At 53.2% G+C, this 15,520-nt stretch overlaps 5 protein-coding genes across 5 annotated transcripts; 3 read left to right on the top strand and 2 right to left on the bottom strand.

Moving 5' to 3' along the window:
• Positions 1-365: 365 nt before the first annotated feature.
• Positions 366-2,121, top strand: VDAG_03556 (laccase-1; the record flags this gene model as incomplete). The annotated part of the gene is made up of 2 exons (XM_009657421.1): positions 366-1,269; positions 1,319-2,121. 2 exons carry the CDS (start codon positions 366-368, stop codon positions 2,119-2,121), a joined length of 1,707 nt encoding a protein of 568 aa, XP_009655716.1.
• A 3,820-nt stretch (positions 2,122-5,941) lies between these two features.
• On the top strand, positions 5,942-7,540 carry VDAG_03557 (galactokinase; the record flags this gene model as incomplete). Its single annotated transcript, XM_009657422.1, has 1 exon — positions 5,942-7,540. One exon carries the CDS (start codon positions 5,942-5,944, stop codon positions 7,538-7,540), a length of 1,599 nt encoding a protein of 532 aa, XP_009655717.1.
• A 1,067-nt stretch (positions 7,541-8,607) lies between these two features.
• VDAG_03558 (uncharacterized protein) lies at positions 8,608-9,386 on the bottom strand. The gene has a single exon (XM_009657423.1). It carries the CDS (start codon positions 9,201-9,203, stop codon positions 8,676-8,678), a length of 528 nt encoding a protein of 175 aa, XP_009655718.1. The 5' UTR covers positions 9,204-9,386; the 3' UTR covers positions 8,608-8,675.
• A 1,356-nt stretch (positions 9,387-10,742) lies between these two features.
• Positions 10,743-12,828, top strand: VDAG_03559 (uncharacterized protein; the record flags this gene model as incomplete). Its single annotated transcript, XM_009657424.1, has 2 exons — positions 10,743-10,893; positions 10,962-12,828. The coding sequence occupies 2 exons, from the start codon at positions 10,743-10,745 to the stop codon at positions 12,494-12,496; spliced, it is 1,686 nt and encodes a 561-aa protein (XP_009655719.1). The 3' UTR covers positions 12,497-12,828.
• Positions 12,829-13,250: 422 nt separating this feature from the next.
• Positions 13,251-15,216, bottom strand: VDAG_03560 (pisatin demethylase; the record flags this gene model as incomplete). The annotated part of the gene is made up of 4 exons (XM_009657425.1): positions 13,251-13,479; positions 13,530-14,489; positions 14,636-14,832; positions 15,015-15,216. The coding sequence occupies 4 exons, from the start codon at positions 15,214-15,216 to the stop codon at positions 13,348-13,350; spliced, it is 1,491 nt and encodes a 496-aa protein (XP_009655720.1). The 3' UTR covers positions 13,251-13,347.
• Between the last annotated feature and the right edge of the window lie 304 nt (positions 15,217-15,520).

The following is a 15,520-nucleotide window of genomic DNA, read 5'->3' on the forward strand; positions in this document are numbered from 1 at the left end:
TCGTCATCACGTACCAGAGCTTCAGGGGCCAATGCTAGATGTTACCCAAGCCGGCTTGACGGCATTGAATTAGTGAGTATAGGTGCTTGAGCTACATGGGGTCTCAGCACCAGTGATTGTAAGGGACGAAAGCGTTCATGATGTTTTTGAGGCCAAAGGCCAAGAGGGAAAGACGCGGTCCACACGTTGTCGTATCACGTACAAAAGACAAAGCGATCCGCATTAAATCGAGACAAATCCAGCCCTCAGCTCACCATACTAGCTATCACAGCACATCTTTTCTCCAGTCATTGACTCGATTCTGTTGCATCAAGTCTGGACCATAATTCCAGTTGCTTCATTATTTCACCAAAGAGCATAACAAAATGATGTCGTTGCGACTTTTCGGCGCCTTCATGGCTTTATATTCAACAAACACTGCACTTGCCGCCCCCAGTGCTACCGTGGGTACGAGGGCAGTCTGCAACGGCAACACACGAGCGACAAGGTCTGAGTGGTGCGATCACTCCATCGACACAGACTGGTGGACTGAGGCGGTAGACACAGGGGTCACTCGAGAGTATTGGTTTGAGCTTACAGATGTCAACGTAGCCCCGGACGGCGTCAGTCGAACCGCGATGGCTGTCAATGGCTCGATCCCAGGCCCTACCATCTTTGCGGATTGGGGCGATACTGTGACAGTTCATGTCACAAACTCTCTGTCGACTTCCCTCAACGGAACCAGTATTCATTTTCATGGCATGCGTCAGAACAACACAAACCAGCACGATGGTGTGGCAGCTGTGACTCAGTGCCCCGTTGCCGTTGGCGAGTCTGTAACATACACATGGAAAGCGACTCAGTATGGTTCAAGCTGGTACCACTCCCACTTTGCCCTACAGGCATACCAAGGCATCTTTGGTGGCATTATTATCAATGGTCCTGCCTCCGCCAACTATGACGAGGACCTCGGTGTTGTTTTCCTGAACGACTGGGATCACCAGACGGTTGATGAGCTATATGCTGTAGCTCAAACGGACGGCCCCCCTATGCTTGACAACGGCCTCATCAACGGTACAAATGTTTATGGCGATGACGACGATGCGTCGCAGACAGGCAACCGTCTCACTATACCTTTTACTACTGGAACCTCATATCGCATGCGACTGGTCAATGCTGCAGTTGATACACATTGGAAATTTAGCATCGACAACCACACTTTGACGGTCATTGCTGCTGACTTGGTTCCTGTCGAGCCATACGTTACGACGATGGTTGATTTGACCATGGGTACGGTATCCTTTCCTGATTTCTCCAAACTACTTACTCACTAGAGTAGGCCAGCGTTACGACATCATTGTTACGGCTAACCAGGCGGAAGCGGCGGACAGCTTTTGGATGCGCGCTATACCCCAGTCAGCTTGTTCGGACAACAAAAGCACAGATAACATCAAGGCTGTCGTGTACTATGGAGATTCCGTCACGACACCTAAGACTATCGGTTACGACTATACGGACAGTTGTGATGACGAGACTGAAAATCTTATCCCTGTAGTCTCCAAGGTCGTCGAAGGTGCTGACTGGAGTGACCTGGCAATCGCTACAGTTGGCCGGAACTCGGCTGGCCTATTCAAATGGTACCTCAACAGCACAAGTCTGCTTGTTGACTGGGCCGACCCAACATTGGGACAGGTTCTTACTGGAGCTACCGAATGGGAAACGAAGAATGCAGTCCTTCAGCTCAGCGAGGCTAGCAAATGGGTGTATCTTGTTGTCCAGACGGCAATGGGGGTTCCTCACCCAATTCACCTACACGGTCACGACTTCTTTGTCCTCGCTCAGGGCAGTGGGACCTATTCCTCATCAGTGAACCTGAATACGGAGAACCCTCCACGCCGCGATACTGCTCTTCTGCCGGCTTCCGGATACCTCGTGATGGCTTGGGAAACCGACAATCCCGGTGTTTGGTTGATGCACTGCCACATCGGATGGCACGCTTCGGAAGGCTTTGCGCTGCAATTCATCGAGAGATACAGCGAAATTGCTGGTATATCTGATCAGAGCAGCCTTAATGATGGGTGCTCTACGTGGTCAAGCTTCCAGGACACGTATTCCATCGAACAGGAAGACTCTGGTATATAATGACATGAGCATACAACATGCAGCTTCTGGCACAGCGTTCAACTTATGTGCACACCTATCTATATAACATATGCTTTCCTAATCATTACGTGCACTGCTGGCAAACGATCTCAACTCGCGGTCTGCATCTTGAATCACAGCACATGAGGCCAGACGTTTGAACGATGCGTCGCGCATACAGCTCCACCATACAAAACTGCACTTCATCTATTTCACTATGTTGATTCTACAGACCTGGGCGTGCTCAAAGGTCTGTACAGTCTGGGGCTGCAGTAAATGCAGCCTTTGCGCGCGATTGAGCATGTTTTCGGATCATCCTGTGGCTCCGTCACAGTCCAGCGCGCGGCAGCCGCAGTCTGGACCCTGGCACAAGATCTCTCGTTATCTCTGGGACATGGGATAGTACTTTGTTCGCATGCCACTGTGGACGGACCCTCAAAAAATGCTATCGTGCTGTCATCGCGTCGCGGGCGAATTCTAGATGGCGTGGATGCGAAGTTTTGTATTGAGCAAATTTCAGAGTCAACATTGGGAGCGCTTGGCGCCATATGACAAACTCCTGATAGGTAACTAAGACAAGTGCCGTGGGGGACAATCAAGTGGCTGGCGCTGGTTGGCAGCAGCGGCTGAGGCAGCATGGTGAATCAGTCGACGAACGAGGAATTGACGTATCTCCCAAATCTCAACGACCAAGTTACACAATGGTGACGGGACCTGAATAGAAATGGGCAACGGTTTGATTGTTCAATCTGCCTAGGACTCCTTCTCTCCTACTGTAAAATCGGTGGAAACACGGACGCGAGAGACCGTCGCATCACCCATGGTCATCACTTTGCACGCGGGCACACTGCCATCCTGTCGACATTGTCGGATATCACCTGTAGTGCACAGTACACGGGCTATTCAGACGGCTGAAGTCTTATTTATGCTTGGCAAATATCAGTCTGATGAATATCAACTAGACACCAGGAGTCTTACAGGGCAGCCTTCGCAGGTGCAACTCGGGCCGCAGCCACATGAGCCAGAAGAAGCGCAACCACAGCCACCCATGGTTGTTTTATTGACAAAGAATTTCGGGAGATTAAAAAGGTTGAACTAGGTTTAGAAGTGATCGGGTCTGGTAAGAGATGATTTAAGGTATGTTGCGGAGAGGAAAAGGGGAAACGTCGAGAGCAGCGAGGGCGAGACTTTATGGGTTCTTAAGGCAAGGTACAGTCTGCCGAGACCAGTCGCCCAGGCCGTCGCAGCGGCGAGCGAGGGCGAAATATCCAATCAATCCGAGCACCTTCCTCTGAAGGTTCGGAAGCCTCTCCACCTATGGAGTGAAACATCCCCCGCGAGGGGGTGGCCGGTAAGATTGTGGCGAATGACGTTGGATAACCAGACCAAGTGAGCTCCGAAGTATCCTGTAAGCTCTGGGTTCGAGGTAGCTCCAGGCGATCGATGCGGGGAAAGCCTGGATCGCGTCAATGGGCGCTGTCAGCAGCGCTAGGCTACACTGGGCTCGAGGGGGAGACAAGTAACGATTCATGCCTATGACGTCTACAAATATGCTGTTCATTATGCTTTGAATACCTGGATTCGCCGAGAGACCGACCATGACTGAAGTGCTATCCGCTTTCCATTTCACCCAATACAGCATGTCGATCCGTCGCTGACATCGGACTGAGCACCTTTTGTTCTCCGAGCCCTACGATAAGACCCCGATGTAATTGGAGGGAGTGGTCCTGTGTCAGAGCGTTGTTTAGAACAGAGTGAAGAGGTCTTCCGCACGTAGTCCGCAGATGATAGAATGTGGGTAGGTAGGGGGTTGGAACACATCTGAATCTGGCCCTCCACAGCTTGGAGGGCCCTCCTCAGCCTGTATTACATTTATACGTTTCTCGTAGCCCATAGCCCTTGGCCGGCCCTGGCCCACCCCCTGCATGGCGGCTCCGCAGGGTCGCCTGACATCTTGGGCTCCTGGCAAGAGTTTGTGGGGTGAATGATGGATGTCGGCGCAGGCGCGCAGGCCTGATGAATCTAATCTCCTCTGATTAACGATTGATTAGATGTTTGACTATGAGAGAAAGACCACGATTTGATACAGAAGATCAAGTCTAAATTGCAGACAAATAGTTATAGAAGCCCAAGCAGAGGAAAGACGGGTTGCACACTCACTATTTGCGCCAGAACATTGGATTGCTGTTCTTCGGATAGTTTTGAATTCAAAGCAGCCGGCGGTCATTACATTCTGGGACAACCATTAGGCAGATGACGTGATTGGAAAGATCAGAAGAACCCTTTCGAGGAGGCTCGTCTCAGCAAGTCTGATAAGTGCAGGAGTAGACGGCAGTAATACCAAGGTTGGCTTGCAATAGAAATGCCGAATCGTGTATAAGATACAGTTCATCGTAGTAGGTGGATGATGTTGTAGTTCGCACCAAAAGATCAACCTAGGAATGTTTAGTAGCTGGCACATGCCAATTGAGATAGACTAAAAGCGTTGCTTACCTTCCAAGCTCCAGGTTTAACACGATATGACCTCCACCAAAAAAAGAATCCAACTGTCCAACACAAATGACAGTAAAACGAATAGGGTGACCCTGGCTGCCATAAAAAACTTGATTGTATGGATATCTCTGGTGCCGGACACCTCGTCATGGTTCAAAACATGGGTCCGTTGAAATGATCCGGATTTTGGTGAATTGCTTGGCCTGTTTGGCTCGCTAAATAGCAGCGAGTGTGGGAAGTAAGGATTGAGGCCTTGTGAGTACCGTTTGCTTAGTTACATGTATCCATGAAGATGTCAACGTACTTTTTGAAGTGATAATGTCGAAAACACGGTAAGGTCTCTGGCCTGTATCGCCAGCTCACCTCTATCACCAGATTTGACACCCTGCAAGACGCTGATATTTACCCTTGATTGTTCTGTCTACAGCCATCGATGCTGGACCTCTTCATTGATCGTCACCTGGAAAGTGGTCGTAGTAAAGCAATACTGCGAAAGGTCTTCGGCCATGTTGACATCCTTATGACGCCTGTCTTTCACTAGACGAGAAACACTGTCGCCGCTCTTTAGTTTACTCCTAGATAATCTTGAATTGTTTGTTTGACAATTGCCTACCATAATGCCCCGAGCGTTGGACAGACGGAGACAGTGTTTTTGTCGGCATTGGTTTTGGCTGTGCATGAGCAGGCGGCCCAACACCCAACGCAGCCCAGCCTAACCATGAGATGCCAATAACCAATTGTTTCAGATCGCTGCAAGCCGAGGAGCATGCATCAGGACCGCCGGTCAAGCGTCCAGCCTTGCAATCGACGACTCGTCAAGTCACATAAAGTCGGGCGGACGCTAAAATACGCGAAACCCGAAAACCTGGGCTGTCAGTGTCGAAGTGCGAAGGCGGGAAACTGCGATGGCGGCGGGTTTCAGCGGAGCCGAGTTCCCCGAACGCAGTATTTCTCGCGGGGCACCAGGCAAGATGGTGGGTGAGGGGTTTGGGGGACGTGGAGGGGTGAAATGGAGACGAGGGGCTCGATCGCGTAAATTGCCCTGAGCTAGTGGGCAAACCGCTGTGATGAAGAAGTTGACAAGCTGGTCTTGTTTTTTTTTTCTTTCGTTCCTGCTTCGATTGTTCCATCTTTTTGCCTGCCTCTTCTCCTACAATCGTCGTCCAGCTCAACCTCGTCAGCTCATTCTGTGAGCTTTGTGAGGAATACCAGATCGCCAAGAGCCTACAAAGCAGAGTGAGGGGCATTGCGGGGTAGCAACAGCTGTCGCGTACGCCATTGTCCTCGACATCTTTGACAGCCCGAATCTCAATTGTCGAATACCATCATGTCTGCTAACGTCCCCATCGCGCGCTCCCTCAAGGACATCTATACCGATGATGCCTTGCCATCACAGTCGAAGCGATGGACAACACTGCTGTCGCGCTTTGAGCAACAGTTTGGCGAGGCTGCAGCCTTTGTCGCACGCTCCCCTGGCCGCGTGAACATCATCGGCGAGCACCTCGACTACTCTCTATACTCCGTCCTTCCCATGGCCATAACGGCAGACGCCATCATCGCTGTGTCCTACGACGAGACACCCGCCGATTCGTCGTCATTCAAGCTGACTGTGGCTAACGTCCAGTCCGATAAATTCCCCACACGCGAGTTTGCCGTCGCAGTCGACGGCGACGTTGAAATTGATGCCACTCAGCACGAGTGGACCAACTATTTCAAGAGCGGGCTCCGTGGCGCCCTTGAACTCCTTCGAAAGAAAAGGGGGCCCGACTTCCGCCCCAAGGGCATGAAGATCCTGATGGACGGCACTGTGCCCGCCGGTGGAGGCCTCAGCTCAAGTGCGGCCTTTGTCTCTGCGTCGGCGCTCGCTGTCGTGGTCGCCAATGGCGAGGAGGCTGTCGACAAGACAGAGCTTACGGAGCTTGCCATTGTCAGCGAGCGTGCGGTTGGCGTCAACTCGGGAGGCATGGATCAGTCGGCTTCTGTCTTTTCGGAGCGTGATGCTGCTCTATTCGTCTCCTTTGCCCCCAAGCTGACGGCTCGCCCCGTCTTCTTCCCTCCAACCAACCCCGAGCTTGTCTTCCTCATCGCCCAGTCTTTTGTGACTTCAAACAAGTATGTCACAGGGCCTATTCACTACAACCTCCGTGTCGTCGAGGTAACGCTGGCTGCTGCATATCTCAACGCCGTGCTCAACCCGCCCGGAACGCAGTTGCCCGCCGACGCCGGACCCTTGGGCACCTCACTGCACGGCTTCCATGAGACTTACTTCCACCACCAGCGTGCCGCCAATAGCGAGTACTCGGTCGCGACTGGGAGCCATTTCGATACTCCTGAAGCTCAGCTCACCGAGCTCATCCGGTTGACAAAGTCGGCATTGTCGCAAGAGGATGGTTACACGCGTGAGGAAGTGGCTTCGACGCTTGGCATCACTGTTGCCGAATTGGAGGCGCGCTACACTTCCAAGATCCCCATCCGGGCTGACCGGTTCAAGCTTCGTCAGCGCGCGTTGCACGTCTTCGCCGAAGCTCTGCGCACGCTTGAGTTCATGTCATTGATTGAGTCCGCCGCGCCGTCAACAGGCGCTAACACGACGGAGCTCAACACCAAGCTCGGCGCACTGCTCAACGAAACGCACGCGTCTTGCCAGACGGTGTACGAGAATAGCTGGCCCGAGGTTGACGATATTTGCAGGATCGCGCGTGAGGCTGGTTCGTATGGAAGTCGCATCACTGGAGCTGGATGGGGTGGATGCAGTGTGCATCTCGTCCCCGCTGACAAGGTCGAGGCAGTACAGACAGCATGGGACCGTGAGTACTACTCGAAGCGGGAGCTGACAGCAGAGCAAAAGGCCGAGGCTACGGTAGTCAGCCGCCCAGGGAGCGGCAGCGCTGTGTTCATCGTCAAGGAAGGGAGCATTGAAGCGTAATGTAGTGGAGTGATTGTCAATTGAAAACCCTTACTGCCCGTCCGTTGATCGGTTATGGCATGCGCCAGTCGGATGTCCTTGTCATTCCGCCACGTCAGAAACAGTTCACGAAGCCTAAGGCTCGACACACGCATATGTGCGTATGATAAGAGTGTTTCATTTTTTGGGCCCCCAGCAGAAAAAGTAACACATTAGGTCTCATTGGATAAAGCTGGCGAGCTCATTGGCAGATGCGCCCTAGTCTGGCATGCCCGGAGTACCTCAGGAAATAAATCCCTATTAGGTTGCCCTAACATTTAGCTGGAGCCGTGTTCTGGAATACTTCCATTGCTGGCTACGTTACCATGGTCGACGGAAGCGCGTTGCGGTGCCGAAGGATCTCATCCCAGCCTCTGGCGTTCAGCGTGGCGTTTCAATCGAGATCACTGACTGACAGCGCCTTCAACCCGCGTGATGGCGCCAGGCCAGAGTCAAGTACTAGAGAAGAAAACCTCGAGAACCCACGTGACACATAGCCCCCACGTCCGGCAACGAGGCCCACTGATCCATCTTTTTAGGTGAATTGTCAGGTCAATTTATGACATAACGCAAACACTCTCTTGCCGCGGGTACTCAAGGCTATGAGAAATACTTTCGCGTCACTGCTGGACGACCACGACCACGACAATGGCAATTCCGGTTGCTTTTCGTGGCGACTTTGAGAGATGGAGCGCGCAAGCCTATTTCAGCCAGTGTGACGATTACAGTGTTTAACGGAATGAGGGGACATAATGCAGCACCTCTAATGCCTCATTATGAAGCTTGCCGTGTTCATGTAACCTGTACGGTGTACGAGGTTAGTCGCACCGTAAGCAGCAGTAACATTGGGAGGCAATCCAAGATCTGTTATCTATATGTTCACATCCGCGACGCCGTGCGGTGGCAAAAGCTAGGCTCAAAACACCACAGTAGCCTTGCCACAGTCGCATTGGTGGAGGAATGCAATTATTTCTGCTGCCCCTGCCCTGACATACTGTACCCCCGTATGTTGCCTGGTGATAGGGCTGCTAACTTTAGAATCCGGCATTCGCGCTGCAGCGACCATTTGGTGTCGCGCAGTGGCCACCCTTGTGGGATTGTGAAATAAGGTATGGATCTAACTATGACTTTCAATTGGTGATGGTTTGCAACAAGCCAAGGTCGGGTCCTTCTCCTCCAGCAACGCATTGCGCTCCTCGATGTCGGTCCGCGCCTGGGCCAGGCGATCCTCAGCCGACATACCATCCGCTTCTGGCAGCCTACAAGTCACTGAACCTCCTGATTCTTCCCTCTCCTTTTCATATGCTTTGACGATCCGACGCCTCTCGTCTCGCTCCGCTTCCGTTGGTTTTTTCGGCAAGATCCCTGGCGCCGGATGGTACAGCTCGTCATGACCTGTGATGTTTGAACCATCCACGCCGTGATATCGACCCCTCTCCTCCTCTGTCAGGGGAAAGTGCGCGATGACGTTGGCAATTTGCACAGCACTGAGTCCGCGAGCATCGAGAACTGTGTAGCTGCCAGACATTGATCGAACGACGCCGTCGATACCGACATGAAAGAAGCCTTGTAACGTGGGATCCTGCTTCATGGTCTGCGACAGGGGGCCAGGTTCATCTGGTTTGTTTCGCTGTTCGGAGGCCATGACCGATGGCAACTGACGAGATCAATTGATTCGATATGTTCCCCAGCCCAAAAGAGAGGGAATGCCTCACACCCTTATATACACCTTTTCGATGCAATTTGACGATGTTGCTGTCGTACGGCGTTCGACCATGTCTTCACGGATCCTTCGCTGCGTGGTGACGATCAACAAGATCGAATCAATGTGGTTCACAACAATCATCAGCATGGGTTATCCAGCAGCCACCCAACTGTAGACGACCAAACGAATGAACGCTGACGCACCCCCTTGGTCTCCCTGCACGTCTGACATGGATGGCCACCTCGCACGCAATTGGAGAGGTGAACGAGGGCTAGCAAACCCCTGTCACTTGCTTGATTGTCATTACAACAGGGGCTGACAAACTTGGGGATGCCAGTAGGTACATTACAAGCAGTCCAGTTGGTCGAGTCGTTCAGTCGGCCCTCCAGGAGCCCAACTTCTCTGGTCCGAAGGGCGGGCCATGATGACCCACCTGGTTCGAGAAACGCGGGTTGTGCGACTGCCCCAGAAAGATATTGATGACGGAGCGCGACTACTGGTGGCGGTGTACATGTATCTTTCTTGGGTCCCGCCTCACGAGACATTACAATTACAGACACCCAAAGGATGCACCTCGTCAGTGATCATACACTCCATGTGCAGGGAAGGTCAGGCCGCCGTAATCATGTAGCGCACCAGGCCTTCCCACGGCGCTGGGCCCAAGTGTCAGTGGCGTACAACTCTGAAAACTTTCGACGACTCATGCCAGAATCAATGCCAGGGCGACCGTCAATCCCCAGCTGCTTGTCGGAATAATTGACAGCGAAGATCACCTCTCTTTTCGGCCCTGGATGCAGGTCCGCCGACGCAGATACATCCACCGTTCAGAGCTCATAGGTACGAGGGACCAGAAACTGGCCAAGTGATAACAAGGTTTGGCATGTGTTAGACCGTATCTCACTGATCCTCGTCCGTTATCGTCCAGTAGCGCTTTGCCTTTCCCGGCCTTGTCCCCCTTACCCTTGCTTTGCCCCCAATCTTGAGATCCTGGTGCTCCAGGCTCCGGGTCAAGCTCAGACCCACATAAAATCGACCGGCAACACCCAGACGAGGAGGGGGCCCCCCAAGAAGCAAGAAGCAAGACCCAAGACCCCAGGTAACTCTGCCCACCCACCATCTTTTCTGGGTTTGGTCTCGCCGTGCTCTCCGTGCTTCTGCTGGGTAGGTCTCCCAGTGCTCAGATACGCTGTGATTGTCCGCTCTCGTCCAGATTTTCCCTCTCTTTCCATTCTTTCGCCCATCGACCTCTTCGCCGGCCGTTGTACCTACGCAGGCGACGTACGACTAACGCTTTTCTCGCTTTGAGCTCTCTCAACGCTGTCGTTGTCGTCGTTATTTGTGAGACGAGTTAACGTCACCCCAAACACTTGTCGACCGCTGCATCCAGTCGGCCCTGCATCCACTCTTTCTTACCGACCTACGCCCGCTGGTTGACGCCCGTTTCCCTCTCCTGTCGCCCGTCGGCACATGCCCGGGGACATGTCCGCGAATCCTTGGCCTGGGGACGGCTCCTCACAACCGCCGCCGGCGCCGCATCAAGAGGATCTCGATCGTCAATTAATCCAGCATCTCCTAGGTCGATATGGGCATCGCGAACTGAGTAGACTCATTCGGGATGAGGTTGGTCCTCGTAAGTCGATACGCCTCCAACCAAACTGGGCCCCCGTTCCACTCGTCACCAGCATTGACTCGTCTCAGAATCCGATGGAGCCTCCATCATTTCGAGCGCACCCAGCGTTGCTCCCTCCTCCGTGTTGTCGGATGACGCTTCGAGCGTCTGGGATACACAAAGCGTAAGAACGTTTTCGTCGGACACATCGTCCATCGCCGGCAGCATACGGTCCAATGTCTCCAAGGGCGCCAAGTTCTTCGCCCGCCGCACTGCTAGCAACACCACCAGTGCCACTGCTGCAGCTCAGGCCCAGACGCACTCGCAGACCGTTGCCCAGGCTGAGCAGGATCATCATGATGCTATGCAGCAATGGAACTCCGATGCCAGCACCCCTCAAGCAACGCCAGCAAACGAAGGCATTCCGACCACTTCAACCTCAACCTCTTCGAAGCAAAAGGGTGCCTTCATGTGTGGCTTCTGCAAGGAGGAGGATATCACCAAGACCTGCACCCGCAAGAACGATCTCAAGCGTCACATCGAGGACTTTCACAACGTGAATGCCCAGTGGTTCTGCCGTCACCGAGGATGCCAAATGGTCTTTGATTGGCAGGCTGCCTACAAGACGCACTTGAAAACGGCGCATGGAGGGTCTCGCATGTCGCTTGACGAGGCCAAGGTGAACTTGTGCCAGCAGGTTGTCTTCGCCTGCGGATTCGAAAATTGCCCACAGGTGTACGAGGCACCAAACGACGACGATGCCGCAGCTGTGTTCAAGGACTACGTCAGCCACGTTGTCAAACACTTTGACGAAGGATCCAACAGTGGCGAGTGGACGTACTCGGCCAGGATACGAAACCTACTTCGACAGGCACAGGTCGCACCTATGTGGAACGATTCGGCGGCTTGGAACGAAGGCGCGCAGAGCAAACTGGTTTGGAATCCTCAGACCTCGGGCATCCTACGCAAGAGGCTTGAGAGCCGACACATTGGCGACATCAAGCTCCTGATTCAATACGCCTACATCCTCGGCACAGATCCAAGCACGCATCGCAAGTTTAGGGACGATTTTGTGACCCCAGTGTCCGATACTTGTCAGCAGAATATCCCTGGCCACAAGCTCAAGTCACGGCAGCCCAGCATCCCTGCCGTGCCGCAGGAAGATCCCTTCTCGTTCCGCATATCGCGGGGCACAAATCCAGCCTTGGCCCATTACATCGCCTCGCAGCGTAAGGTCTATGTTCCCAGTCGCCAGCGATCAATGCGCCCACCACAACTTCACCAAACAAGGCCTACAACAATGAGCAGCCAGCATCACCTGCCGCACCAGCAGCAGCAGCAACAGCAGCAACAACGCAGCAGCAGCCAACTTGGACATTTCTTCAGCAGCATCCCAGAAACGTCGCAGTCTCCAATGTATCACGATAACAGGCAGTACGTCCAACCGAACAGCGCTTTGCAGAACGGTATCATAGCGGACGATCTGCAAAGCCTACGGAGCATCACCGGCGGTACCCCCGAACCAGCAACTGATATCGAGATGCAAGATGGCATTATGGACTTCGCTGGACAGTACCCATTGCAGAGTCCGGCCGGCGATGGCCCGCAGTCCGGATATTACTGACTCTAGACAAACCTGGCATGGGCAGCACAACTACGTTCAAGGCCTTAGGAAGAGTCCTATCGAAAAACTTACACTCACTTCATCCAATCTTTCCTTTTCGACCTCGTCATTTTGCCTTCTCCTTAACCCCTTGGATTCTTATACCCACATCACCGCATTGGCGGTCTCGATTTTTTCATACCCAGATGGAGCTAGATGTCTACATGAATGGACGACGGAGAAGGTTTATGGTTGTACATCACTTGAAAGCGCCTGCGAACATGCTTGCGGGTTGTGAGGGACAGCATGTAGAAGGTATTGCAATAGGCAATTGGCAATGCCTGATTTCACCACATCACTGCTCGGGCCTGTACTTGTAGCAAAGTCGGTCAACTACCGGTTGCCACGGGCGTGCCGCATGAGTCGTATCGGCTGCTCCCCTGTTGTGTGATACCTGCTACCACAGGCTGATGGAAATTTTTGATCGAGTTTAGGCAGGGTCCTACCGCCCTGTCGACCAGCCAAAGTACCGAACTGCGGCCGCACTAATGCGGGAGAAAGTTCGATTTCAGTCGCTGGGATTGTTTCCGAACCTGGTCCCATGCACACTTCAATGACAATTAGTGATCCCTCCATCATGTTTTTATGTAGATTTCGTCGCAGTTCATACTGGTCATACGTGATCGTAGCATTGTCCAGAGGAAGATCTCCGGCGACCTCAGCTCAATCTGTCAGCCGACACGTCCCAAACTTTTCAAAATGCGAGGAACGACTTGTGGGGATGGAATTCTAGACAGAGTCTGGCGATCTGGGCGCAATGTGCGCAAGTATCTGTATCCCACAGACGTACTTTCATCCGCATGTCACAAGTATCAAGCCTTTTGACCTTGGAAATCTCGCCTGTAGCCACGGATCCAATAGTCGGACTGGAGAAAGACGCCAGCGTTGATTGAATGCCATGGCTTGGTCGGATCCACAAGCGAGAGATCGTAACGCCTCACAAGCTGTATGGTGGTTAGTGTCCGGCCCAAGAGACACACGGTGGAAAGCTCACCTCGACAAACACCTTGTTCAGCTCCATCAACGCCACATTTCGCCCAAGACATTGCCAGCGGCCGTACCCGAACACCAAATCAAGAGTGCCTTCCATGTTCTGGAGTGTGTCCTGGTCTGCTTCCAACCACCTTTCTGGTCGGAATTCATGTGAGTCCTTGCCCCAAACGTCCTCGCGGCGAAAGATGCCCCAGGCACAGTATCCAATCTTCGTGCCCTCGGGTAGGAACACCCCCTTGAATGTGTCTCCGCCGGCTGGAACCTCCTTCGACATGAGACCTACGACAGGTGGGAAGATCCGCAGTCCCTCTTTGATGACAGCCTGAAGGTACGGCATGGCTCTTGCCTCTGCATCTGTTATGATAGGTTGGCTCAGACGCGCAGCGCTGATTTCCTCCAACAGACGGGCAACGACGCGTGGCGCCGTAATGATGTGCAAAAGGGTCGCACGGATGGCGGTGGCCGTGGTGTCCGACCCCGCGAGGATCTGCATGAGAATCTCTGACTCGGCCTCTGACTGCGTGAGCCCTTTAGCAACGAACGAGCCCAGCATGTCGCGCTGAACCTTGCGGTCGGGGCCAAATCTCTCGGCTGCCACCTGCTTCGCGATGGCCATGGTGCGCCCGAGGCCGATGAGATCCTTCTCGGAGGGATGAAGGAACTTGAAGAGCGGATGCTGTATCATCGCAACAAGCCAGGGGATGACGGATGTAACAATGATCGTCGGCATGTTGTCCTCCATTGTCTGAATGTATTCGTAGACGTCCGAGTCGGAGGCAACATCCCCAAAGGGCGTGCCAAAGGCCAGATCCGAAATGACATCGAGGGTGAAGTACTGGGCTTTGCGGCCAAAATCAAAGGGCTTGTTCAGGTCGATGTACTTTGTTTCAAGGAGATTGAGTAGCGCTAGGACATTGGTGTCGATCTTGGCCTCCAGGTTATCGACCTCCTTCCCAGAATACTGCGAGTGTCTTGTTAGAATATGTAGGAGGGACAGGAGACGTTTGTGGATGAGGCCAGTTTAATAGCTCAAAACGAAACACGTGGCAATCAAGTAGACTGGCAAAAAATAAAGATTGTGGCAAAGAAGAAGATGAGATTACTCACCCCAGCGGCCATCTTGGACCGTAGCTTGCCATGCAGCTCGTCATTACGCATGGAGAGAACATTATCCTTGGCAGGGTCGAGTCGCATGCCATCGTACCATTCGGACCGCTTGTATGCCGTGCGAACATTAAGCATCCGCTTCATAAGATCGGGGTCATTGGTGATAAGATCATTGGGGCCGACGCGAGCAATGTCACCTGCCAACGGTCAGTGCCTACCGACTGGTTCTCTGCATGTCTGGGCCGCAGCTGCCAAGCGTGACCGGATTGCTTGATCGTGCATGTATGTACAGCATGATTGGGAAGACAACAGCGCGATGAGGAATCGAAAATTTGAGGCAGCGGTTGCGGAGAATAGGAGCTGTTGTTGCGAGACTGACCATATTTTTCACAGACCTCGTAGAGATCGAGATGTGTGCGGCCGCCGCCAACACGTCGAACCAACCACCACTGAGAGAACCCGGCCAGACGGGGTCCTCGGATGTGACGAAGGCGTAAGTATTGCCGAAGCACAGAGACAGCGGTCCACAAGGCGAAAAGCAATGCGGAACCCGCGAGAACGGTAGCGGTGGGGATAGCCATGTCGTTCCTACCTCTTCTTTCCTCTACCTATGGAGGCTTCAGGGTTTGGCCAACTCCAACGGACCTAATGGGCCGGCTCAAATTAAATGGTGAAGGAAGAGGGGTTCGCGTTTAGGAGGGTGGGAGAAAATGAGACCGCGGTGCTTCTTGAACGACAAGACGGGAGGCGGACAAGGACCCTCAAGACACAGAGGGTAGTATTGCACCTAGTGTACATGTACATGGGGGGCGAATTTCGGGCCATGGCGACATGGCACGGGGAAGCGGTATCTCGCTTTTCCGGCGACTGGTGACGACGACATGT

Source organism: Verticillium dahliae, genomic scaffold (assembly GCF_000150675.1).
Source record: "Verticillium dahliae VdLs.17 supercont1.5 genomic scaffold, whole genome shotgun sequence".
NCBI classification, from domain to species: Eukaryota; Fungi; Ascomycota; class Sordariomycetes; order Glomerellales; family Plectosphaerellaceae; genus Verticillium; species Verticillium dahliae.